The sequence below is a fragment of the Cotesia glomerata genome, linkage group LG9 (assembly GCF_020080835.1).
Source record: "Cotesia glomerata isolate CgM1 linkage group LG9, MPM_Cglom_v2.3, whole genome shotgun sequence".
In the NCBI taxonomy this organism is placed as follows: Eukaryota; Metazoa; Arthropoda; class Insecta; order Hymenoptera; family Braconidae; genus Cotesia; species Cotesia glomerata.
In genome coordinates, this window is record NC_058166.1 from 15,612,872 (window position 1) to 15,638,800 (window position 25,929).

Here is a 25,929-nt window from a genome sequence, read left to right on the forward strand (position 1 = left end):
ATTAAATAAATGATTACAAAAATTTTTGAATTGTTAAAAAGTTCAAAAACTATAAGTGCAATTTTTTAAAAATATTTTTTAGTTCTAATTTAATAAATTAAGCAAAATCAAAAAATCAAAAATGTCGGCTGACGTTATTATAATTGATAACTTTACAGTAAATAAAAGGCGGGAAATTGTAAAATTATAAATTCTATATTAAAGAAAAAAGTATTTATTCATTCCAATTAACAATATTAGCTTCAATAAATTTTTTTAAAATTAATTCACATTTTTATCAAAAGAATTTATAAATTTAATGAGGCTGTTTAATTTTTATAATAAATATATAAGTAAAATTTTCAAAGAATTGGTCTGAGGATATCAATAATAACATCCATGGATTGATCATCAATTAGTACAATATCAAATACATCCAAATAAGACGGAAGCGCTGTTTCAGCCTGTGAAAATAAAATTACAGTAAAGTTAGCAGTCATTAGAGAATATTTAATTTTTTTTTAACAAATAAATTTGTTCGAAAAAATAATTTAAAAAAAATTGCATTTTTTATTTTTTTTAATTTCTACATGTCAATTTTTTTTCTTGTTTTTTTTTGCCATAATTTATTTGTTAAAAAAAATTCTAAAAATTATATTAAAATTAAATGACATTAAAGTTAGCAGTCGCTTGACATTCTTTAAATTTTTTTTAATAAATAAATTTGCTCCGAAAAATTATTTCTAAAAAATTGCATTTTTTATTTTTTTAATTTTATAAATGTCAATTTTATTTTCTCATTTTTTTTGACAATTTATTTGTTAAAAAAATTATAAAATATCTGCTAAATTAATTTTCATAATTTAATTTAGCAGATATTTGATAATTTATAAATTTTTTTTAACAAATAAATTATGACCCGAAAAAAATTATTAAAAAAATTGATATTTAGAACTTAAAAAAAATTAAAAATGCAACTTTTTAAAAATAAATTTTCGGAGTAAATTTTTTTATTAAATAAAATTAAAAAATTGTCAAGTGACAGCTAACTTTAATGTTATAAAAATTATTTAATATCTACTAAATTTATTTTCATGAAAATAAATTTTTATTAAATTCATGTTAATTAAATTTAAGTGTTAAAATTCTAAACTTACATGTTCATAAAGAAAACCAATTTTTAAAACTGTCTCGCAACTTGAACCATCAGCCATCGTCGCATCGCCGGTCATGTCTCCCATTAGTACCACGTTACTTCTTGATTTTAGAGTATTATAGTAATCTTTATCAATGACATGCTCATTTTTGTTGAACACATGAATTAACTTATCGTTTTTGAACCCATTTATTTTGCCGTCTTTGTAGCTCAAAAAATTGGATATAACTTTAACATTATCTAGGAAGACGTCATGGTGCTTCAAAATAGCTTCAACTACATCACCAAGACCAGCACTAAAAACAAGCACTGGTACAGCAGCAGCGTTCAATCTGTCAATTAATTCTTTCGTTCGATCTCTGACGTCAGTACCATGGACTTTCACCACCTCTTCAATTTCATAGGTATCAAAATTAACCCCTCTGAGGATTTCATCAGTTTCTTTCATCCACGATTCCATTGCCTCTATTTTTTTGAGTATATCTAGGTCATGATCAAGTTCAATTGGACGATACTTGTGGAACAATCGTTGTTCTTCTGCTTTTAAATTATTTGATATTTGGCTGCTTTTAAAAAATATTCCTATAAAAAATATTCATGGATAAAATTTAAATAATATATTACTAGCAACCTTGCAGTCACACTATGTGACTGCCGTGACTTATGAAGCATAAAAAATTAAAATTTTGTTTTATTAAATAATGACTTTTGTTAAATTGCAATGTACTTTCTTAAATATTGACGTTTTTAGAGATATAAGCTCATCTTGATGTTACACTCAACAAGAGCTTTCATTTGAACACCCACATGCATTTTTCATATATACATATATATAATATATATAAATATATGAAAAATTGATGTGGGTATTCAAATGAAAGGTCTCGACAAATGTAACTCTAGGATGAGTTTATATCGTTAAAAATATCATCAGTAGACAAAATATAACGTCATTTCTTAACTATTGACATTTTTTAAGATATAAGCTCATCCTGATGTTACGCTCATCGAGACTTTTCATTTGAGTACACACACGATTATTTTCATATATTCTATATATATTATATTTCTCATATATATAAATATATAAAATATATAAAAAATTGATGTGGGTACTCAAATGAAAGGTCTCAATGAGTATAATTTCAGGATGAGCTTATGTCGTTAAAAATATCATCAGTGGATAAAATACAATGTCTTTTTTTAACCATTGACGTTTTGTAGGATATAAGCTCATTCTGATGTTACACTTAACGAGACCTTTCATTTAAATACCCACACGAATTTTTTATATATTTTATATATTTATATATATGAGAAATATAATATATATAAAATATATGAAAAAATTCATGTGGGTATTCAAATGAAAGGTCTCGACAAGTGTAACTCCAGGATGAGTTTATATCGTTAAAAATATCATCAGTAGACAAAATACAACGTCATTTCTTAACCGTTGACATTTTTTAAGATATAAGCTCATCCTGATGTTACGCTCATCAAGAGTTTTCATTTGAGTACCCACATCAATATTTCATATATTTTACATATTTATATATATTATATATATGTATATATGAAAAATTGATGTGGGTACTCAAATGAAAGGTCTCGATGAGTGTAACATCAGGATGAGCTTATATCTTCAAAAAATTCAATAGTTCACAAGATAAAAGGCCATTTCTTAATTATGTATCTAGAGATAGAGCATTTTCAAATGCAGCCTAAATACTTATCATAATAAATTGACTATCGGTGAGAATGAAATGAAACCTTGAAAAGGCACTAATTAAAATCAAGACCTTTGCAATGACACTAAATATCACTAAAAAAACAAAGTTTTTCTTATTCTCTTAATAATATAGATTATGCACTACGTGGGGTTCTTTCGCTATGAATAGATGACGAAATAAATTTGATGACTTACCAAAACTACTCAAAACTTGTCTACCATTAACATGCTGTTTTGTAACTGTTCTGTCAAAATCTGTAACGATCTAAAATAAATATGTCATTATTATTATCATGAAAAACTATCAATTGCAATCAAATCTAACATACTATTTATTACATACTTGTAGTTTGTTTGGCCCATCCGCTCGGATTTTTTTAATCTTATTAATAACATTGTCAAAGTCACGGATTTTCACGTTATCTTTTTTTAAAATGGAGATCTGAAATTTAAGCATAATTAAAAATAAATAAAAAAATGTCATATTTTTTAAAAATAAAAAAAAAATTAGAGAGTAACGTTATATACTCACGTCGTCAAGACTCAAATCTGTAGGCATGATTGAGTATTATTTGTAAAATGATCAATAATATTATCCTGAAATTAAAATATTATCTTTTCATAATATGTCAATCTCCTTGGAAAAATATGAGGTATAAAAATGTCTTTTATGCGCTTTACTTTTGTCTCAATGACGTTGGTTTATTTTATTTATTTTTTTTGTAGTAGGGATTTGTTTTATCCAAAGAGAAAACATATGATCACTTATTAGTAGACACCTATTATTAGTTTATAATATCTTTCATCGCGGGAAAATTCAATGATTTTATTGTTTAGCTTAGACATGTAATATATAATTAATTAAATAAATATATATTTAAATATTTCTATTGTTAAATTAAATAATAGTTTACACACTGTAAACTTTTTTAATATTTTTTTTAAAACATAAAAATGCTTTAAAAATTTTTTATTTATCGGAATGTAATAAATATAAAAATTAAACGTTATGTTTACATTCTTGATGAATTATTTGTCTGAATTTATGAATTTATTCATACAATAAAAACTATTACTTATAAAATAATGGTTGAATTTTATTAATACTATTGTTTACATAAAGATAAAAATAGAAGAATATTTAAAATTAAATTTGAAAAAAATAAAATCGTAAAGACTCAAGTGTTAAATAAAAGAAAATTAAAACTTATTGTAATGTCTAGTTCCATTAAAAATATAATTCATTAAGTATCTTGAAACTTCAGATGGACATGTTGCTAAATATTCGTCGGTAATCACTTCATCACTGGCACCATAAACACCAAGCCAGTATCTATGTAAGTGCTTCAATAAATCAACCATGATTTCTTTGTCGTTCTCTTGTTGCCTCGATATTTCTGTAATATTAAAAACTAAATTAATAGACATTGGTTGAAATTAAAAATATTGCGTTACTAAAACTAAAAAGTCGTGTAAAAAAATTTTTTTTTCTTCAATCAACTAAGGTAAAAGACTATTAGTGGCACTTTTTCTTTCAATGAAAAAATTGTTCTACTTGGAATAAAAATTAAAAATTTTTTTGATCTAAAGATCTTAAAGATTAGAAATAATATATTCATTATTGAAATTAATGATTTTATTAATTGAATAAGTACCAAAATCAAAGAAAGCGTCAGTAATGGGGTCCCTACTACTAATGGGGTTTTTTACCCTAGGGAATGCATAAAAATCAAAATCTGGTTGAAAAACGAAAATAGTACATTGTGCACCAAGGAAGAAAAGTTGGACATTTTCTCCCGCGTGTAGAATTGCCACCCGAGCTGAAGGCGAGGGTGGCAAACACGCGGGATGAGATGTCCTACTTTTATCCCGCGGTGCACATACTATTTTTTCTCCTACCAGGCCGAAAGTTCGACGTTGAAAAAAAACTTAGCACCCATGGAGTACCGAACCGGGGTCCAGGGCCGGAGCCCCCCCACTCATTAAAAAAATAATTTTAATGTTTTTTATTTTTTATATAATGAATGTTTATTAATTCTATCAATTCAATCAACATTTATTTTAGATAAAACTAGCTGTTACTCGCCCACTCCGCTGGGCGCTTTATAGAATTGCATTTTTAAATCTAGACTTGAAATTTAATTAGAGTGTTGAAATGTAATTAGAAAAATTTCTTGACTGGAGAACAAAATTCTTGGCTCAAGAAAATTTGTCGGGTGCCTGAAGGAAGACCGAAGTTGTGTTGGCTGAAAAGTCAAAATTTTTCTTTAAATTCTATTCTTGGTGGAAGTCATTTTTTCTTAATTCAAATTATCATAAATACTTGATACAATAAATTTTTATATTTGATCAAGATTTTTAGATACTTTGGGGAAGCAGCGCTACCTACTTCAGCTGAGAAAAAAATTTTCTCACCTTGTGAAAATTTTTCTCTTGAATATTTGATACCCATTTTATATTATTTTAGCGTGCAATTATACATATTGAATGAAAAAAAATTATGAAATATTATTTGATCTTCTCATTTGACATGTTAATCAATAAAAATATTAATGAAAATTTACTTCTATCTTTATATTTAATTTTTTGGAGCAAGAGAGAAATTTTCTCAAGACAAGAAAATTTACTTCTATCAAGAATTAAATTTTTTGGAGCAAGAGGCTGAATTTTCTCAATAACAAGATTTTCTTGACTTAAATAAATTTTCTTGGATCAAGATACGTATTTCTTAAAGCAAGAGAATTAATTTAGTTTAAATAAGTGAAATTTTTTGTGTCAAAAAACAATTTTTTTTTCGCTGAAGAAAATAATCGGGAGGAAATGTACTATTTTATTTAATGTTGAAAATAAGGTTCCATGCAACTTTTGTCACACGGCCATGCCGATGCTAAAATACGACGGAATACATAGGAATAAGTTCTATTTTTTTCTCTCCGAGCAGGGAGAAAAAGTGAGACTTTCTTCACCGTACAGCGGGAGGAAAACCGAACTTTCGGCGTCGGTAAGAGAATAGTATATTACACATCTAGGGCAGTAAAATAAGAAATGTCTCAGATCACATGTAATTGTTGTCCGAGGCGAAGCCGAGGTCAATAAACATGTGATCTGAGGCTTTCTTATTTACTGCCCGTGGTGTGTATACTATTTTTCTCCTCGACGGAGGCGGAAAGCGGCATTTTCGTTTAGCGCAGCGGGAGGAAAATTGACGCTTTCCGCCCGGAGGTGAGAAAAATAATTTTCGACACACGCTCTTTTGATTTAAGAAAAAAAATTTTTTTAACTAAAAGGGCGTATATGAAAAAATAGTCAAAGTAGCTTCTAAGACCTTAAAATGTCGAGATCTAATGAAAAAATGATTTTCAGAAGTGAGACTGAAAACATTAACACATCCTAATTTTTTTAAGTTTTCAATTTTAATTTCTAATGAAAAAATGATTTTTGAAAATTGAACTAAAAATAATATCACAGCTGAATTTTTTGAAATTTTCAATTTATGTTAGGAGAAGTTAAAAATTTTATTTTAATTTTTTTCAGTGAATTTTCACAAAATAAAAAAAATTGGAAACTCAACGAAATTAACCCGTTGAAGTTATACTTTTTGTGTAAAAATTGTTGTTACGGGTGTTCTTGTCAATATTTTCACTCGAACCGTACATCAGAGTAATTCTTAACGCTTCCGTTGAATAACTCAATCGTTTTTTTATTTTTCTTCAATTGTTTAATTATAAAAAAAAAAAAATGCGAGAAAGTCAAATTTCGAAAAATTTGACTTTTATTACTAAAAACTCCATAAAAACTTCATTTTTTAAGATAAATGAAAATGACTCCCGGGGTTCTACTCCGGATATCACATACTTTGAAAAAAAAGTGGTGTCACGTCGAGCGTTCCAAAAAGTATATTAATTTGTGCAATTAAAATCGTAAATTTCCATGAATCTCAAAAAATCTTCAAACAATAATAGATGGTACCACAGATACCATCTTAAATGATACCTTCAAAGCAAGAGCAACTCAAAAATTGCCTTGGGTCATTTAGACCCATAATGACCTCAACGGGTTAAGATGTGTTAGTGTTTTCAGTTTCACTTCCGCAAATTTTTTTTTCTTTAGATCTCGATGTTTTAAAGTCCTTATAAACTACTTTGACTATTTTTTCATATACGCTCTTTAGGTTTTGAAAATTTTTTTTCTTAAAGTCAAAAGAGCATATCGACGTTCTAATTAGCAAATTGTCTAACTCCATTTTAGAGAATCTTCTATTTGTACGAAAAAAAATAATTATTTTTAAATTTATTGTCACTTTAAAAACCATTTAATATCATTAATATCTAATAGAGATATAATATTTAGGTTTAAATCATTCAAATAATTTATAATTGGATTATTGTTACATCAAAATGTTAAAAAATCACCCTCTAAAAAGTAAGGAGTTAGACAAATTGCTAATTAGACCGTCGATATGTCAAAAAAAATTTTTTTTTTGCGTTTTTCAACTAGATTTTGATTTTTATACATTCCCTAGTTGATTAAAAAAAAAAAAAATTTTTTTTGTACGTCCTTTTGGTTTTAGTAATGCGATATAAAAATGAATAAATAAATTTACCATCATCAAGTTTAATCATAATCTTAGTAAGTGGGCATAAAAAATTAATATCAACGTGATAACGATGTTTTTTCAACCAATTAGCTATTACTACACAATCATAAATGGAAGAAGCTTTGTTTTCATCCATCGGAATCATGTTTTCTTCTAATTTTCCCAGTATCTTAATCACAACACGGATAATATCTTGGTAGTTGTTTATACGAGTCGTTGATTGGCGTTCAACAATTTTCGTAATAATTTCAAGCCAACGTTCAATGATAACTTGATCATTTGATTCATTCTCATCATCTTCTGCTGCTTCTTCTTCTTGCTCTGACGGCATTAACTGGTCAAAAGTTTCTACTAAGCCTACCAGCAGAGGATTTATTTCAAATATTTCATTGAGAAATATTGTATTCGTAGCAATTGTATGCATTAAAGCCAAAGATTCTCTCAATAATTGACCTAAAAAATAATGATAATTGATAATATTTATAATTAACATCATGAATTACATAAAATTATTTTACTTATAATTTATAATACTTACTATTTGTTGAACTATTGAAAATAAATGTTAGTGCATCCGCCAAAGGTTTACTATATAGCAAGTATTCTCGCCAAGGTGATGTAATAGTAATCTGCATATCACGAGATCCAGCTTGGAGTACTCTTAAAACTTGAATCAGCGTTTCAGTATCGTCAGAAGACATCAAGCTTAATAATTTAGTTACTAATGTGGGTGTATTAGTAATACGAGTGAACGCTGTTGGCTGTGAACATAAATTTCCTAAGATTCCTACTATTATTTCCTGTAAAAAAACAAAAATTAATTAATTAATTGACTTTTAGCATTGAATTAGTAGTGTATTAAATTTAAGAGAAAAATTGAGAAAAAGATAAATATTAAAATTAGTTATTGATGAAAAAAATAACTCTAGCAACTTTTCAGTCACTATGTAACTTCCGTGACTTGTGAACTATAAATAATTGAAGTTTTGCTTTATTAAATTAAATAATGACTTTTGTTAAATTGCACTGTACTTTCTTAAATATTGACGTTTTTAAAGATATAAGCTCATCCCGATGTTATTCTAATCAAGAGCTTTCATTTGAGTACCCACATGCATTTTGATATATTTTTCATATATACATATATATAATATATATAAATATATGAAAAATTGATGTGGGTACTTAAATGAAAGGTCTCAATAAGTGTAACATCGGAATGAGCTTATATCTTTAAAAATGTCAATAGTTCTCAAGATACAAGGTCACTTCTTAATTATGTATCTAGAGATAGAGCATTTTCGAACGCAGCCTAAATACTTATAATAAATTGACTATCGGTGAGAATTAAATGAAACCTTGAAAAGGCAGAAATTCAAATCAAGACCTTTGGAATGACACTAAATTTCACTTTAAAAAACCGATTTTATCTTATGACTATACTGGAAACAAAATTTTCGTTATTCTCTTAATAATATAATGTCTGAAAAAAACATTTGAAGATATGATACTGAATTTAGCAGACATCAAACAATTTTTGAACACATGTTGAAATTAAAAAAAAATTGCGAAAAAAGTGCAAATTTCTTACAATATTTTTTTTTTAATTATTGATTGGTCATAAAAATTTCAAACAATTCTTTTAATTTCAGTATCAATTAATATCCAAATGAATTTTTTTGAAAATATGTAATATAATAATAAACAATCCATAATGAAAACAAATTGTCAGACTTTTGATAAATATTTACCCTGCATCTCGGCTCTGGTGCATTATCAATTACAAATTCAGAAACAGACAAAAAATTGTTTTGACACAAAAAGTCAACAATATCTTTCTCTGTTGTCATGTCCCACAGATAACAAAGGTCTGTTTCTAGATCTGTTGACCATGGTTCTTCATTAATCTAAAAACACATTTAAATAAAACAAAGTTAATTTATAAAAACTAAAACAAAAAATCATAGACATCAAATTATTCTAAAACAATTATTAAAAAAGCGTGTACAAAAATTTCCAAGTTCTTTTTATCAATTTTTTCATATTCATCATTTAACATTAAATAATTATGATATTGAAGTTGATAAACATGAAAAATATTCTTAAAATTTTATGGAAATTAAATTATTATAAAAAAAATTTCATTAAAAAATTTCACATGTGAAAATTGATAATAATTACAATAATTTCTATAAATTATAATAATAATTTCTACAATTTCTATAAATGTCAAACAGGCCATTTAAAAATTTAAAATCAAAAATTTACATTCTAAATTACTAAAGTATCTAATATGTTACCATTGAAAAAATTAGCTTTCAAATATTGCTCATTGATTCTATTGTTGTTTTCATTCTTATAAATAGTACAGTACTATTGAATTTTGCAACTATGTTATTAAATCATTCAAAATTATTAACTTCCTTAAAATATGATGATGTTAGTCTTATATATTTAATATTGTTATACGTGTACTTTATTATAAAAATTATGTATATTATTGTCATTCGGCTAGTTTGCCTTGACATAAAAATTGAATAAATAAATAAATAATAAATAATTATTATTTAATAATTGAAAAAATTTCAAAAAAATTAAAATTACATTAAAGTTAGCAATCACTTAACAATTTTTTAATTTTATTCAACAAAAAATTTTGTCCCACAAAATCATTTTTAAAAAATTGCATTTTTTATTTTTAAATTTTCAAATGTCAATTTTTTTTTTTCAATTTATTTTTTATAAAATTTTAAAAATTATTAAATATATGCTAAATTAATGTGACATTAAAATTAGCTGTCACTTTTTTAATTTTATTTAACAATTAAATTAATTCTAAAAAATTATTGTTAAAAAATTGCAATTTTAATTTTTTTTAATTTCTACATGCCAATTTTTTTTTTCATAATTTATTAGAAAAATTCTAAAAATTGTTAAATGTCTGCTAAATTAATTTTCATAAAATTAAAAACATCGTCTAACTTCAGTATAATAATTATTTAATATTTGTTACTTTATTATAAATAATCAAACCATGCCTTGGATAAAGTCAACAATCTTCTTAAAATCCAAGTCGCACTATAAGTAGTATCTCCCACATTATCAGCATTGGCAACCATAAGTTCATTATCAGCAATGTTTAATTGTTCAATTCCCGAAACAGCTTCTTCATTAGACATTGTTGACACTCGTTAAAAGTCTTCCAATCAAACAATAAATAAAATAAATATCTTCTATATAAAAGTTCCGTACTTTTACACAATTATACAATTACAATACAATGAAGCAACATAAACAAAAAGCGATCGATCCGACAGGCACAAACAGGCATCAACAGAAATATGTTAAAATTTCTCACCAGGCGGCGCCACAATACAACAACAATTCGCGCCGCGCCAAGAAGCGCGCATGCGCATAAATAAAAACATACTGACACATTCAAATGCAGAAATTGTGAGAAGGAGAGCTAGTAAAAAGAACAAAGACAAGAAATATAATCACGCATGCATTACACGAGGGTAGACGTAGACGGCAAATCAAATAGGGTGATCGGGTGGTGTAAAGTAGTGTTGGTTCGATCGTTGAGCATTTGAGCAGTCCAACAAAGAAAGAGCTAGCTCATAAAAGAAGGATAGTACACAGCGACTTGACAGTGAGAGAGAAAGACAGAAAGACGCAGGTGAGAAAAGAGAATAGAAAATACATAGTAGATTCGGTGGAAAGTGAGTGCGTTGGCGAGGTAGGGAGTCGTTGTCCTCGGAGTCCTCGTTCGTTCACTGTCCACCAATCGGACGACCGACAGTGCTACGCGAACAGCCTTCTTGTTCGTGTCATTCTGTTAAAATTTTTTTTTATTTACATTTGTATTTATTTTTTATTTCCATTGTTTAGATTATATAAATACTCATGGCACTTCTGGTGATAATGTAATTAGTTTAATTTATTGTTAGCTTATTAAATACTCATTATTTACTTACAAGCGATGATAAGCTGAATATACAACAGATTGCATTGAGCATTAAAGTTGCATCGTATCGAGAAAACCGGTAGACAATCACGTAGTCCCTGGATTCAGGATCAAACGCCTCGGAATTTTTTAAACAGGTGTGTGGGTGTTAATTATTCATCAAAATTATGTTTGCTGACATTTAAAAATTTTTAGTTTTTTTTCTAATGAAAACATTAAAAAAAATTTTTATTTGTAAAAAATTTGAAAAACTATAAGTGCAATTTTTTATAAATATTTTTTAGTTATAATTTAATTAATTAAGCAAAATTAAATCTAAAATTTCAGATAATTTTATTATTATTGAAAATTAAGCTAGCTGACATTTAAAAATTTCTAGAATTTTTTTTCTAGTGAAAAAATTATTTAAAAAAAATAAAAATGAAGTTAGCTATTTCAAAATTTTTAGAAATTTTTTATTGAAAAAATTTTAATTAAAAAATTAAAAAAAAAATTTCACATGTAAAAAACTCAAAAAACTATAAGTGCAATTCTTTAGAAATATCTTTTTAGGTGTAATTTAATTAATAAAAAAAAATCAAAATTTTTAGACGTCTGCTAACTTCAGTGTCATAAAAAAAATTTTTATTTGTAAAAAATTTAGAAAGCTATAAGTGCAATTTTTTATAAATATTTTTTTGTTATAATTTAATTAATTAAGCAAAAAAAATTAAAAATGTTGGATAATTTTATTATTATTGAAAATTAAGTTAGCTGACATTTAAAAATTTTTAGAATTTTTTTTTATTGACAAAAAAGATTATGAAAATTAATTTAGCAGATATTTATCAAATTTCAATAATTTTTTTAACACTTAAATTATGGCAAAAAAAATGACAGAAAATTTTAAAAATTAAAAATGCAATTTTTTTAAAATTATTTTTCGGAACAAAATTGTTTTTTAAAAAAAATTAAAAAATTAACAAGTGACTGCTAACTTTAATATAAAAATTTTCATTTGTAAAAAACTTGAAAAACTATAAGTGAAATTTTTATAAAATATTTTTTTGTTCTTATTTAATTATTAAAAAAAATCAAAAAATTAAAAACATCAGAAATTTTTTTAGAATTTTGTAGCAATTAAATTACAAAAAAAAATTTATTTAAAAAATTGCACATGTGAAAATTAATAAAAATTACAAGTGAAAATTTTGAAAAGAATTTTTTTATTTAAAAAAAATTTTTAAAATTGACAGCTGACAGCTAACTTCATAATTATTCTTTTATTAATTTTTTAAAATAATATTTTAAAAGTGTAAGCTAACTTTGGAGTAGACCAGGTATACCTTTAAAGTCACTCATCTTGTCTATACGATAATACACTCCAGGAGAATGCTAGTTACGTGCCAGTGATGCCAGATCTACCTTTAAAGATTGATGATTCATCTCAAACCTCAATAATATTTAACTTCAGAGCTCCGAAATACAATGATCCTACTTTCGAGTAGGATAGAGTCTTTGTTTTTCTCTTAGAACAATCAATAGCGAAGATTAATATTTCATATTTATTGTGAAAAAAAATTCGCATGACCTTAATTTACCCTCGACCTACATCAGTATTGCTCATCATCATCATATTTACAGTGATTATCCTGAGCAGTAGCATTAGTTCAATAATTATTGTTGAACTGAAAGTTTATTTGTGCAATCGACTACTTACTTAATAATATTACGATGTTGAGATTGTTTAGCTTACAGCACGCGGTACTTAATTTTGTTTCTCTTCAGTGAGCAGCGCGTGCTTACTTATCAATTAAATAATCGTATAGGATTCAATGTAACAGACGTTGTCACGAGACAGAGCGACAAGACAATGTGGAAATCGAACAAACAAATCTTAGTAAGCTGTACTGTCCCCATGGAGTTAATAATAATAACAATAATAATAATAATTGTATTTTTTTATTTATTATGATTATTTTATTTTCTTCTTTTGTTACTACGCTTGCCCGATTTTTCCGCAAGTGAACACTGTCTTTGTATATTACCGTTACAATGAATAAACTGGTGTTATTAGTCACAGAAGCATACTGCATTAGAGTGAAGATAATTTAAGTAAAGATAAATATTAACGAAATTTATTTCTTTGTCAACAGAGTAGAGCAGAATGGAACTGATGGGTTGTGTGGGCAGAGAGATGGTAGCTAAACCAGAGAGATAGCGTTAGTTGGAATTGTGTGGAGACTGATACGTGATACGCTCCTGGGGAAGTTCAACGGGCCCCGGGGACTGATCGTGATGCCAACCGCGACAATCCAATGGGCCCTTGCTATCCTCTCGCTTGTGCTCGTTGACGCGTCTCCTCTTCATCCTCTTCCGCCGCACGCAGGTAAGCGACCGAGTATTTCCGTTTATTTTTCTTTGTTATCATTTCATATTATTATCAGATTGTACTGGCTATGTCTATCTCATTAAAAATATTATAATTTAATTGTTAATATTTAACTTGGTGAATATTTCAGGAATTACTAAGCGGTCTTACATTGGTTACTATGAACCAGTCTCATATGACTCGGCTATTTTACGAGAACATCGGAACCGGGTCCGACGAGATGTATCCGAAGCCAGCAAGGTTCAACCAATCGTTCTTCACCTTCGGACATTTGATAGGTAATAAAATCCATCATTAATCTGTATTATTAAGAGAATAAGGAAAATTTTGTGTCCAGAATAAGTCATATGATTGAGTGGGTTTTTTTAGTGTTATTGAAAAGGTCTTAACTTCAATTTGTGCCTTTTCAAGGTTTTATAACATTCTCACCGATAGTCAATTTATTATAAGTATTTAGGCTGCATTCGAAAATTCTCTATTTCTAGATACATAATTAAGAAATGACCTTGTATCTTGTGAAATATTGAAATTTTTAAAGATATAAGCTCATCCTGATATTACATTCGTCGAGATCTTTCATTTGAGTACCCACATCGATTTTCCATATATTTATATATATGAATATATGAAAAATATATGAAAATGCATGTGGGTACTCAAATGAAAGCTCTTGATGAGCGTAACATCAGGATGAGCTTATATCTTAAAAAATGTGAATAATAAAGCAATGACGTTGTATTTTGTCCACTGATGATATTTTAAACGATATAAGCTCATCCTGGAGTTACGCTCATCGAAACCTTTCATTTGAGTACAGACATCAATTTTTCATATATATATATATCAAAATGCATGTGGGTACTCAAATGAAAAGTCTTGATGAGTGTAACATCGGGATGAGTTTATATCTTAAAAAATGTCAATAATTAAGAAATGACATTAAATCTTGTCAACTAATGATATTTTTCAAGATATAAGCTCATTTCGACATTACACTCATCAAGATCTTTCATTTGAGTACTCACATCAATTTTTCATATATTTATATATATTATATATATGTATAAATCAGAAATATTTCAAAAATGCATGTGGGTACTCAAATGAAAACTCTTAATGAGTATTAGATCGGGATGAGCTTATATCTTTAAAATATATATTATATATATGTATATATGAAAAATATATGAAAAACTGATGTGAGTACTCAAATGAAAGCTCTTGATGAGTGTAGCGTCGGGATAAGCTTATATCTTTAAAAACGTTAATATTTAAGAAAGTACAGTGCAATTTAACAAAATTCATTATTTAATAAAGTAAAATTTTATTTATTTATAGTTCAGAAGTTATGCCCGTTACATAGTAACTGCAAGGTTGCTAGTTTAATTTAATTTAATACGTAATAATGTATCTATTATTATAACACGTAGCTTCGAAATTTTATGGTTTCTCAACGTCCTTGTACTATTCAATTTTATACTATTGATTCGTTGAATAATATATATCGTATACCTATATTTATGTTTCTTTTTTTATTTTTTTTCTTTAACTTAGAGAATGGACAATGAGACTTGTTCCCGACACTGTATTTGCAAAAGATGCAGTTTTTGAAGGAACAAATGGACCAATCGCTTTTGACTCTTCACACTCCTATACTGGCACCGTTGCTGGTAAGTAATAGTAGTTTTGATTTATTGTCAAGGTGAAACATGTATTACGTCGGCTTTCTGATTAATGTAAAATGAGAAACTATGTACTCTTATCGGTGCTGTAAATCCTTGTACACTTTTTTATCATTACTCTAACTTTTATATCCATTTATTTTCTTATAAACAGTGTCGCTTCTAGTTTTTTATATTTCAAGTTTCATTTTGTTGGTGAAAAGATAAATGAATATATATCGCAAGCGTATTTTAACTATCTCTAGTATTAACACACACGTTTTTTTTTTATTTTTCACAGAGGACGACAATGCTATTGTGGAAGGAATTGTGACAAAAGACGGTTTGTTTGATGGATCCGTTTCTACAACTTCTGAAGACTATTACTTTGAACCAACTAGCAGATATTTAACAAGAACAGGAGATTCTGAGAGTGAAGAAAATACGTCACCTACTTATCATACCATAGCATACCGAGCATCAGATGTCGTCGCTCCACCTCAACCCAGCCGCTGTGCCAGCAAAGAATTGCATGAAGGAAAATTAAATAAAAATAATTCTATTCATCTAAGTGAGAAGAAGAAAAATGAATCATTTGAGCCTTATTTTGAGCAACTTCAGGACCATGAAATTCGTGATAATGGTGGATATTATTTACGGCAACTTAATCGAAGGTATATCAATAAAGGAGGCTCCAATATACAATTTATTGATGGGTAAGATTATTTTTAAAAATAATTATTTCATTAAAATAAAGTACCCAGTAGTTGAACATATTTCAAAGCAAAACTTATTTGACCCTACTTTTAATACATAAAGATGTAATTATTGGTTCAAATTAGTGATTTTCATGAAAATATAAACAATTTTGAATTGATTGAAGCGCAAAATAACAAAGATAATTGAATATTTATATTTTGACAACGTTTTTAAGATAGACTATGAAAGGATTAGTAGTTGAACAATCAATTCTGACAAGCCGCAGTAGTTGAACTAATTAAATATATGGCAATAGGCACACCAAAAATTTTCAACGTTTTATTGAAATATCCAAAGATTTATAACATATTATTGAACAATATTAAAAATAATACTGTGAATATTTAATATGTTCATTTAAAAATGATAAATATTTGTATTTAATTTTTTAATTACATTTTTTATGAATGACAAAGCAAATTTTCAATAATAAATAAAAAAAACTCAATTCAAAATATTCAATAATTTTTAACTACACTAATTTTTTAGCTACAAAATTTATTTAATTTGCAGTAAGGTAAAGTTGTCAGTAGTTGAACAGGTTTCAAAGTAAAACGTATTTGACCCTACTTTTAATACATAAAGATGTAATTATTAGTTAAAATTAGTGATTTTAATGAAAATCTAAACAATTTTGAATTGATTGAAGCGTAAAATAACGCAGATAATTGAATATTTATATTTTGACAACGATTTTAAGATAGACTATGAAAGGAGTAGTAGTTGAACAATCAATTCTGACAAGCCGCAGTAGTTGAACACTCCGGGAGCAGTAGTTGAACTAATAAAATATATGGCAATAGGCACACCAAAAATTTTCAACGTTTTATTGAAATATCCAAAGATTTATAGCATATTATTGAACAATATTAAAAATAATACTGTGGATATTTAATATGTTCATTTAAAAATGATAAATATTTGTATTTAATTTTTTAATTACATTTTTTATGAATGACAAAGCAAATTTTCAATTATAAATAAAAAAATCTCGATTCAAAGCGTTCAATAATTTTTAACTATACTAATTTTTAGCTACAAAACTTATTTAATTTGCAGTAATTAATACAAATCAAAATGCTGATCACTAGTCTATAAACCTATTAGAGATTAGAATGCTGTTGAAATTATTCGGCCCAATCTTGTTCAAGTTTTGGGTACCGCTTTGAAAAATTTGGAGGTATAGTTAGACGCTAAAATTTAATATAAAAATTATAGTTTATGTCTTTGCAAAAATATGTATTATTTAGAAAAGAATATTTCATTAGGGTGGTACAATTTTTTTACTTAAAATGATGATATACCATTTTTTTACTGATTGTTCGGTTTACGATTTAGTACCTTTTCATGAAAAAATAACATCTATAGGCGATTCTCGACATGTAAACTTTTAATCTAAAAAAATATAATTGTTTTGATTTATAATTGAAAAAAATTTACAGAAATCAATTACTGTATCATTGAATAATTATAATATGTGCATATTACTCATAATAAATTTACGGATTTTGTATTACAAAAATTCGAAAAGTCTGTTAAAGCATTGGGTACTTTACCTTATTTGGGGTAAATAAGTTTTATTTATTGAGTGTGTAAATATTATTTTTCATTATAGGATCAATAGAGATAGATTTACTAGACATTTACATAAACGAGCCACCGTTGATCCCCGTAAAACAACATGTATGTTATATCTGCAAGCTGATCATCAATTTTTTGCCCGATACGGTACCGAGGAAGCTTGCATTGAAGTAATGACAAGGCACGTGCAGCGAGTTAACTCTATTTACAAACATACAGACTTCAATCAAGATGGGAGACCTGATAATATAAGTTTTATGATAAAACGAGTTAAAGTACACAATGCAGATGCGATGAAGGATCCGCATTATCGATTCCCAAATAGTTACGGAGTTGAAAAATTTCTGGAACTTTTTTCAGGTAAATATGCTACGACGTGATGTGTCATTCGTTAAACTAATAAAATTCACCGTTATATATACATATGTTTATTATTTTAGAGGAAGATTATGACGCATTTTGTTTGGCCTACATGTTCACGTACCGGGACTTTGAGATGGGGACACTCGGACTTGCATGGACAGGCGATTTAAAAAATGCCGGCGGCGTTTGTGAAAAGAACGGAGTAAGAATATTATCTCATTTAATTTTCTTATATTATTTTAATGCTCTTTTTTTTTTTGTAGTATTTTTTTATTTATTTTAAAGTTTAGTTTAATTTAAAAAATAAAAATTTTATTTAAATGCAAATTTATTGTTTGTACTTCGTATAAAGTACGATAGATGCGCGCGCTTATATCTGTATGTATTCACTCTCTTAACCACCTGGAAATAGGTACAGACAGAATTCAAGCTTTTTTTAGAGACGAGGTATACAGGATATTAAATATTGATCGAAAAGTCGTTATGAAAAGACCAAAACATCTTCTTCCATTTACTATATGTACATCAATAGATTATTTTATCTTTAAATTTATGATGCGTATACCATTTATGTTATATATAATTTAAACTTTTTTATTATTTTAAAATTCCGCCCGGTCTACTATTTCATAACAAATTAAATGATGTTAAATATTCAATCAATTATGTATTATTCATAGAATATTCAAATACTGAAAAAAAAATTTTAAATTTATATTTACAGATAATAATAATATTTCCATGTTTCTATAATTGATTTTTGAAATTTAATTTTTCATAACATGGTTCATTCAATAATTTAATTTATCTGTCAAATTTAATATGTTGGATGAATTTTAATTTGCGTTTATGTAATAAAGTTTTTATTTTTTAATTTAATGAATTACTAAATTTTTTTTTTTTTTTTTTTTTTTTACAGCACTACAGAGGAAGTATGAAGTCTCTGAACACTGGAATCGTAACTTTACTGAATTACGGGAAACACGTACCACCAGCTGTTTCTCATGTTACTCTGGCACATGAAATTGGCCATAATTTTGGGTCACCGGTAAGTGAAACAATTAACAAGATTACTTATGTAAAACAACTAATAAAAAGTAAATTAAATAATAAAAAACGAAACTTTAAATTTGTTACGGTTATTTACAGCACGATCCAGAGCAGTGTACACCAGGTGGTGAGGATGGAAATTTTATAATGTTTGCTCGTGCAACCAGTGGTGACAAGCGTAATAACAATCGTTTTAGCCCGTGCAGTTTAAATGCCATAAATCCTGTTCTAAATACTAAAGCACGTTCGCCTAAAGGTTGTTTCACAGGTAAATATTTTAATTGCTATTAATTTTCTGTAATATGAATAAGTAGATAAAATAATCCATATTATTACTCTAGATACATGATTAAGAAATTACCTTGTATCTTGTGAACTATTGACATTTTTAAAGATATAAGCTCATCCTGATGTTACACTCATCAAGAGCTTTCATTTGAGTACCCACATCAATATTTGATATATTTTATATATTTATAAATATTATATATATATGTATATATGAAAAATATATCAAAATGCATGTGGGTACTCAAATAAAAGCTCTTGATGAGTGTAACATCGGGATGAGCTTATATCTGTAAAAATGTCAATAATTAAGAAATGACCTTGTATCTTGTGAACTATTGACATTTTTAAAGATATAAGCTCACCCTGACATTGCACTCATCGAGACCTTTCATTTGAGTACCCACATCAATTTTTGATATATTTCATATATTTATATATATTATATATATGTATATATGAAAAATATATCAGAAATGCATGTAGGTGCTCAAATGAAAGCTCTTGATGAGTGTAACATCGGGATGAGATTATATCTTTAAAAATGTCAATAATTAAAAAATTACCTTGTATCTTGTAAACTATTGACATTTTTAAAGATATAAGCTCATCCTGATGTTACACTCATCAAGACCTTTTATTTGAGTACCCACATCAATTTTTGATATATTTTATATATTTATATATATTATATATATGTATATATGAAAAATATATCAAAATGCATGTGGGTACTCAAATGAAAGCTCTTGATGAGTGTAACATCGGGATGAGCTTATATCTGTAAAAATGTCAATATTTAAGAAAGTACTGTGCAATTTAACAAAAGTCATTATGTAATAAAGCAAAATTTTATTAATTTATAGTTTACAAGTCACGGCAGTCACATAGTGACTGCAAGCTTGCTAGTATTAGTTATTGATTTCATTATATAAATAACATTGATTCAAAAATTAATTGCAGAACCTCAAGCGTCACTTTGTGGGAATGGAGTCGTTGAAGACGGAGAAGAGTGTGATTGTGGATGGGAAGAAGACTGTCGTGATTTGTGTTGTTTTCCTCAACGTCGTTACCCGCCGGCAGAAGAAAAACCCTGTACATTAACGCCTAGATCTATTTGCAGCCCTAGTCAAGGTCCTTGCTGTACAACAGACTGTAAATTAAAGTTCTCAGACAAGTGTCGTGAAGATAATGGTTGTCGAGACGCGAGTTTTTGCGATGGTCGGTCACCACACTGTCCTCCGTCAATCAATAAACCAAATAAAACAATTTGTAACCGCGAACTGGTGTGCTTTATGGGAGTAAGTCAAACAATTTTATTAAGGGATTACATGGGTTTCACGGCTTCACAAAATCGATTTTTTTCTTATTAAATTCTACAACATCTCTAGAATATTGTTCTGAAGTTTCAAATCTATCCGAATAATAGTTTCGGAGATACAGTTTAAAAAAGTTGCAAGCTTAAGGCGCTGTTGTATTGTCACTCAAAACTTTAAACGCGTTTTTCTCAAAACTATATTTTCAAAGACGGTGGTCAAGATTTCTCGAGAACTACTCAACCGATCTTGATGAAATTTTAGACAGGTCTTCGAGATATAATTTACAAGGTCTTGAACGAAGGATTTTTTTTTTCAATTACAACTATTTAAAAAAACAATGCCGCAAAATTTTAGCTAAATTTTTAATTTTTTTGTAAAAACCTCTGCCAAAAATCCAATTTTCATTTTTTTTTCCTTCGTTCAAGACCTAGTTTGAAGTCTTAACTAAAGCACATATTTTGTTTTTCACTTCAAATAATCTTACTAGGAGTTCTGCTGTCCACGCGGACGCATCTTTTTTCCGAGGGCTCGCCGGAAATGACGTCACATTATCAGAGTTTTTAATATTTTTTTTTTTAATTTCAGTAATCCTTTATTAAACATGTTTCTTCAAGACAGTAAAACGTTTGAATAAAATATTTTATTTTTTTTATTTAAAAAAAATTGTTGAAAATAGGCCATTTTTTCCTGGAGAAAACCCATGTAACCCCTTAAATCATTTAAAAATCAACAAATTTTTTTTAAATCATTATTTTTTTTAGGAGTGTACCGGTAGTATTTGCCTAGCTTATGGCCTAGAATCTTGTCAATGCATTCCTGGTCCTAACGACTCACCGACTAAAGCCTGTGAGCTTTGTTGTCGTCTTCCTGGTGGTAATCAACCTTGTTTGTAAGTTGATAAAAAAAAACTTTTCATTCAAAATTATATTAAATGAAATTTTGTTCAGACTTATAATTTATTTTATTTATCCTAGATCGTCATTCGATTGGAACTCGCCTCCGTATGACATTCCTGACATGTTTTCAAAGCCGGGTACGCCGTGCAATGATTACAATGGATATTGCGATGTATTTCAAAAATGTCGAGAAGTTGATCCAAGTGGTCCGTTGGCGACGTTAAGAAAACTATTGTTATCTGATGAAAGTCTAGCTACATTCAGAAGATGGGTCATTGACCACTGGTACGCAGTTGCTCTTCTTATTCTCGCAACGATATCTTTACTCGTAAGTATAAAAAAAATTTATTAATTTACTTTATATTATTTTAAAGTTTATTTTATTGGATGATAATTTTTATTTATAATTTATCATTTATCATTTATTTTTTTATTTGCTCTTTTTAATATTGTGTCTATTAGAGACACTATAAAAAAAAGTCTAAGGATCAAAGTACAGAAGAAAAGTGTAAGTTATTTATTTTTCATCGAAGTAAAGTAACTGCTCGATGCTTTGATTCCTTGGTATATGTGTATTTACCCAATACAGTAGTATTTACTGCCGTAATTTATTTAAATATAATCTTTTAGGAATGGATAATTATTAGTCAGAAATAATTAAAATGGTTTAACTGTTATTTTACAAAATACAGGTAGCAACGATACGGTTCCTCGGGAAACGATCGAACCCGAAACTCAAGTCAGTTACGATAATCCACAGTTCAACAACCGAAACAGTGAGATTACCACCGGAGGGTGCGGAGGGGGTGACAGTCCACCCACCGGCTGTCAGGGCGAAACTTCCATTAAATCAAAAAGTGAGAGAGAAACGACGACAAAGCAAACAGAAGGATTTGTTGACCAACAATCCGACAAATAATAGTAGTAATAACAAGACAGCAAAGGTACACAAATTTATATAAATTAAGGAGGATAGCCACTGTGAAATTAAAAAAAAAATCTTTTCTTTCTATTAATTTAAATCAAAGTTTATACATTTAAAAATATGTATTTAGAGATTTATATGAAAATTCCGAATATTTTTCGAGTTATAGTCATTTTTGTAACAGCGAGTCAAATGACCAATTGCAAGAGCAGCGCTCCGACAAAAACGCGTTTTTCTCGAAACTACTTTTTTTGAACTAGTGGGATCTGTAATTTCCATAAATATGAACTGATTTGCAACTTTTTTTCCGTATACGTCTATTTAGTAGCTATAGTTGCACGTAGGGAATTTTGAAAACTTTGATTTTATAAATTTTTTAGGGCTGTTGGAATCCAAAAAAAAATGCCATTCGGCCTCACCCGAAATGGAAGGTAGATTTTATTTGATATATGTTATGAACATCAAATCAAAGGCTATGTTATGAGCTTTCACATGAATTTTTCGAAAATTAGCTATCTTATTTAAATTGAATAGTATATTACACCCCTTGGGAAGGAAAATAAGAAAAGCCTCAGATCACATGTAATTGTTGGCCGAGGCGAAGCCGAGGTCAACAAACATGTGATCTGAGGTTTTCTTTTTTACTTCCCAAGGGCTGTATAATATTTTTTTGTCCGAGAAAGGAGGAAAGCGGCAACTTTGTTTAGCGCAGTGAGACCAAAGTTGCGACTTTCCGCCCAGAGGGCAAAAAAAGTTATTTATCAATGAAGCCACAAAAAACGTGATTTTCACTATTTTGTCAATTTTGAAGTGCTACTACTTCGAAACTAATTTATTGATTTCGTCTATCCTAGAACTCATGCGAGCTAATTGTCCAAGGAAATTTCATTAGGATCTGTTTACAATTCTTGATAGAATAACATTCATAAGTCAGTTGTACTACACATTGCCTGAAAATGGTTCAATAGACCTCTTAACTTTCATAAAATAACTAAAAATGGACAAAAAGTTAATGTTATATACGTTAAACTGAAGGCAACTTCATGAGCTATCCCATGAATTTTTCAAAAATTAGCTATTTCTTTTCAATCAAAAGTTATACTTCAATGAAGTAACCGAAAACGTGATTTTCACTATTTTGAAAATTTTGAATAGCCGCCATTTCTAAACTAATTGACGGATTTTGCTCATCTTCAAACTCGTTCAAGGTAATCACCCAAAGAATATGTGTACCAAGTTTCATCAAGATCGGTTGAAAACTTTTGCAGATATCTTGATGACAAGGTCGGTTATATGACATATATATATAGAAATTTTTTAACCAATGGTATTTTTGGAACTTCCTTGACTAATTATGACATATGATAACAAAATCAGGTGAAAATTCCACCATGAGGACTAATGCAATAGTTAGATTTCTAACAAAATTTACTTAAAAATGAGAAAAAAAAAACGAAAAAATTTTAAATATATCGCCATTTTTTTTTTAAATCCAAATTTTCAAAATCCCCTACGTGGAACGATAACCACATGCATACAAATTACAACGCAGTTTGTTTTTTTTTTGTTTTAGATAATCCGTTTTTGAGTTAGAGATCCCACCGTGGTGGGGGAAATTTTTTTGGTGCTTCACAAAAATGCTTATAACTTTGTAACAACATGATATTTTTAATCAAAATTTAGGAGAATTATTTTCAATGTATACTTTATAAAACAAAAAACCCGACCCCCAAATTCCTTTTTTATCCCAGTCAAAAAAATTCCCAAAAATCACTTATTTTTTCGATCCTCACAGTGGCTATCCCCCTTAAATAATAGCATAGTTTCCCCTTTGTTTTACAGAAATTTAATTTTTTTAATTAAAGATCACAACCATGATGAGAAGAAGGAGCAAACAGCCACCTGAGTTGGCTAAAAAAAAGAAAAAAAAGAAGAAACGTGTTGTGCCAATTGTTGTTGAAGAACCAAACCGTAAGTGTATTGAAGTATCAACAGCTTTACCTTCCATTGCTGATCAGCAAGTAGCTCCCATACCCGAAGAGACTCCAACTAAAGTGTCTTCCAAGGATGTTGGATTGAAGAAGAAGCGTAAAAAGAAAGAAGTAATAGATTATTCAATGACACAAGCTGACGAGGATAATGAAGTTACTTCAAGTGATAATTCAGACCCCAAAAGTAAAGTCAGATCTTGGCTCCTTGCGTCTCATGGTCGAATAGAACAAGCCAATATTGCAGCTTTAACAAAGAGCAAATCAACACCAGTAGGCCTTGCCGGTTCTCCGGCAGTAACACCAATGGTACGGACCACTGCTGCTGCTGCTGCTACTTCAAGAACACGACCTTTAAACTCTAAAAGGACAGCAGATGCGAAGAATCAACGGGTCAGCAATTCTACAAGAGCTAAAGATCCAACAAGTGAACGTGTCCGACTACAAATTGTTTATAAACCTCCATTTAAATTCAGTGTCAAATTAAAAAAAACCGATAAAGTTCAACAAATATCCAGTACTCGTAAAAATACAAGAAGTTCTCATCCCAGAACAGCAGTTCTCGTTCGAACGTCTAATAAAAAAGATAAACTCAGGAAAGGCCAACAAACATCAACGTCTAAAGGAGTTAATGCCACTGGTCGACCAACCGAGTCTTCCCACGCTGCCAACTCAGATCTTCACACTGTTCCCTCTGACCTTGAGGTATTATTGTCAGAAAGTGAATTTTTATTTTCTGATGCGTGACACTTGTCACCTATCATCCCACTGTGGATGAAAAAAAATTTTATTGAAGGTGTATAATAAATAATATAGCAAGGATCTATTTATAAATATACATAAGATTACGTATCATAATAATAATATTAATAATAATAATTGTAATAATAATTTTATAAGCCATGAGGATAAGGAAATGAAACGGAAGAAAGTCCTATAACGAATAGTATAATTACTAGTCTTTCGTGAAGTGAATTCCTGTTAATGAATATTTATTTCATTCATTATTTTTTGCTCATTAATAAGCAATATATACTCATATTATTTCTCGATTTTATTATTTTTGTCGAAAAAAATAGGGTAATTATTTACAAGTGGGGTCAAACCTATTTTTGGCAAAATCTGGTCAAAAAAGAGGTGAAAAAATAACAATTTTTAAATTAATTTAAAAAATAATTTTTAATTTGGTGTTTTTGATGGTTATGTGTATGAATTTTTTGTTACTCATTGACTTGTATTTTTTTTTTTAATTGTTAAAGTAATTAGAGTTTTAAAAAATTGCAGTAAATTAAAAGTT

At 28.2% G+C, this 25,929-nt stretch overlaps 3 protein-coding genes across 4 annotated transcripts; 1 reads left to right on the top strand and 2 right to left on the bottom strand.

Moving 5' to 3' along the window:
* Positions 1-312: 312 nt before the first annotated feature.
* Positions 313-3,656, bottom strand: LOC123271466 (7-methylguanosine phosphate-specific 5'-nucleotidase-like). Its single transcript, XM_044737816.1, has 5 exons — positions 3,400-3,656; positions 3,211-3,309; positions 3,063-3,132; positions 1,137-1,717; positions 313-443 (listed from the first exon to the last, which is right to left on the bottom strand). The coding sequence occupies exons 1-5, from the start codon at positions 3,424-3,426 to the stop codon at positions 342-344; spliced, it is 879 nt and encodes a 292-aa protein (XP_044593751.1). The 5' UTR covers positions 3,427-3,656; the 3' UTR covers positions 313-341.
* Positions 3,657-3,963: 307 nt separating this feature from the next.
* LOC123271465 (protein saal1) lies at positions 3,964-10,810 on the bottom strand. The gene is made up of 5 exons (XM_044737815.1): positions 10,503-10,810; positions 9,216-9,371; positions 8,003-8,264; positions 7,471-7,917; positions 3,964-4,264 (listed from the first exon to the last, which is right to left on the bottom strand). The coding sequence occupies exons 1-5, from the start codon at positions 10,641-10,643 to the stop codon at positions 4,068-4,070; spliced, it is 1,203 nt and encodes a 400-aa protein (XP_044593750.1). The 5' UTR covers positions 10,644-10,810; the 3' UTR covers positions 3,964-4,067.
* A 439-nt stretch (positions 10,811-11,249) lies between these two features.
* Positions 11,250-25,697, top strand: LOC123271459 (disintegrin and metalloproteinase domain-containing protein 10-like). Of its 2 annotated transcripts, XM_044737801.1 has the most exons (15): positions 11,250-11,568; positions 13,567-13,799; positions 13,933-14,080; positions 15,357-15,472; positions 15,765-16,179; positions 17,838-18,163; positions 18,244-18,368; positions 19,086-19,214; positions 19,316-19,484; positions 20,468-20,805; positions 21,585-21,712; positions 21,798-22,047; positions 22,182-22,227; positions 22,412-22,663; positions 24,510-25,011. In XM_044737801.1, exons 2-14 carry the CDS (start codon positions 13,709-13,711, stop codon positions 22,636-22,638), a joined length of 2,508 nt encoding a protein of 835 aa, XP_044593736.1. In that variant the 5' UTR covers positions 11,250-11,568; positions 13,567-13,708; the 3' UTR covers positions 22,639-22,663; positions 24,510-25,011. The 2 variants fall into 2 exon arrangements, with proteins under 2 accessions (XP_044593736.1, XP_044593735.1); XM_044737800.1 differs by lacking the exon at positions 22,182-22,227 and having other exon boundaries at positions 24,510-25,697.
* The last annotated feature ends 232 nt before the right edge of the window (positions 25,698-25,929 follow it).

What these genes read in the sequence shown, in the direction of transcription:
- LOC123271466 (XM_044737816.1), bottom strand. Translation starts at nt 3,426, where the DNA reads ATGCCTACAGATTTGAGTCTTGACGAC. An exon ending in CAGATTTGAGTCTTGACGAC is followed by an intron (nt 3,310 to 3,399) that starts GTGAGTATATAA and finishes CTTAAATTTCAG; the next exon opens with ATCTCCATTTTAAAAAAAGA. An exon ending in ATGGGCCAAACAAACTACAA is followed by an intron (nt 3,133 to 3,210) that starts GTATGTAATAAA and finishes TATTTATTTTAG; the next exon opens with ATCGTTACAGATTTTGACAG.
- LOC123271465 (XM_044737815.1), bottom strand. Translation starts at nt 10,643, where the DNA reads ATGTCTAATGAAGAAGCTGTTTCGGGAATTGAACAATTAAACATTGCT. An exon ending in GATTGTTGACTTTATCCAAG is followed by an intron (nt 9,372 to 10,502) that starts GCATGGTTTGAT and finishes ATGTGTTTTTAG; the next exon opens with ATTAATGAAGAACCATGGTC. An exon ending in TATGATTAAACTTGATGATG is followed by an intron (nt 4,265 to 7,470) that starts GTAAATTTATTT and finishes TTAATATTACAG; the next exon opens with AAATATCGAGGCAACAAGAG.
- LOC123271459 (XM_044737800.1), top strand. Translation starts at nt 13,709, where the DNA reads ATGCCAACCGCGACAATCCAATGGGCCCTTGCTATCCTCTCGCTTGTG. An exon ending in GCCATAATTTTGGGTCACCG is followed by an intron (nt 19,215 to 19,315) that starts GTAAGTGAAACA and finishes GGTTATTTACAG; the next exon opens with CACGATCCAGAGCAGTGTAC. An exon ending in GCCTAAAGGTTGTTTCACAG is followed by an intron (nt 19,485 to 20,467) that starts GTAAATATTTTA and finishes AATTAATTGCAG; the next exon opens with AACCTCAAGCGTCACTTTGT.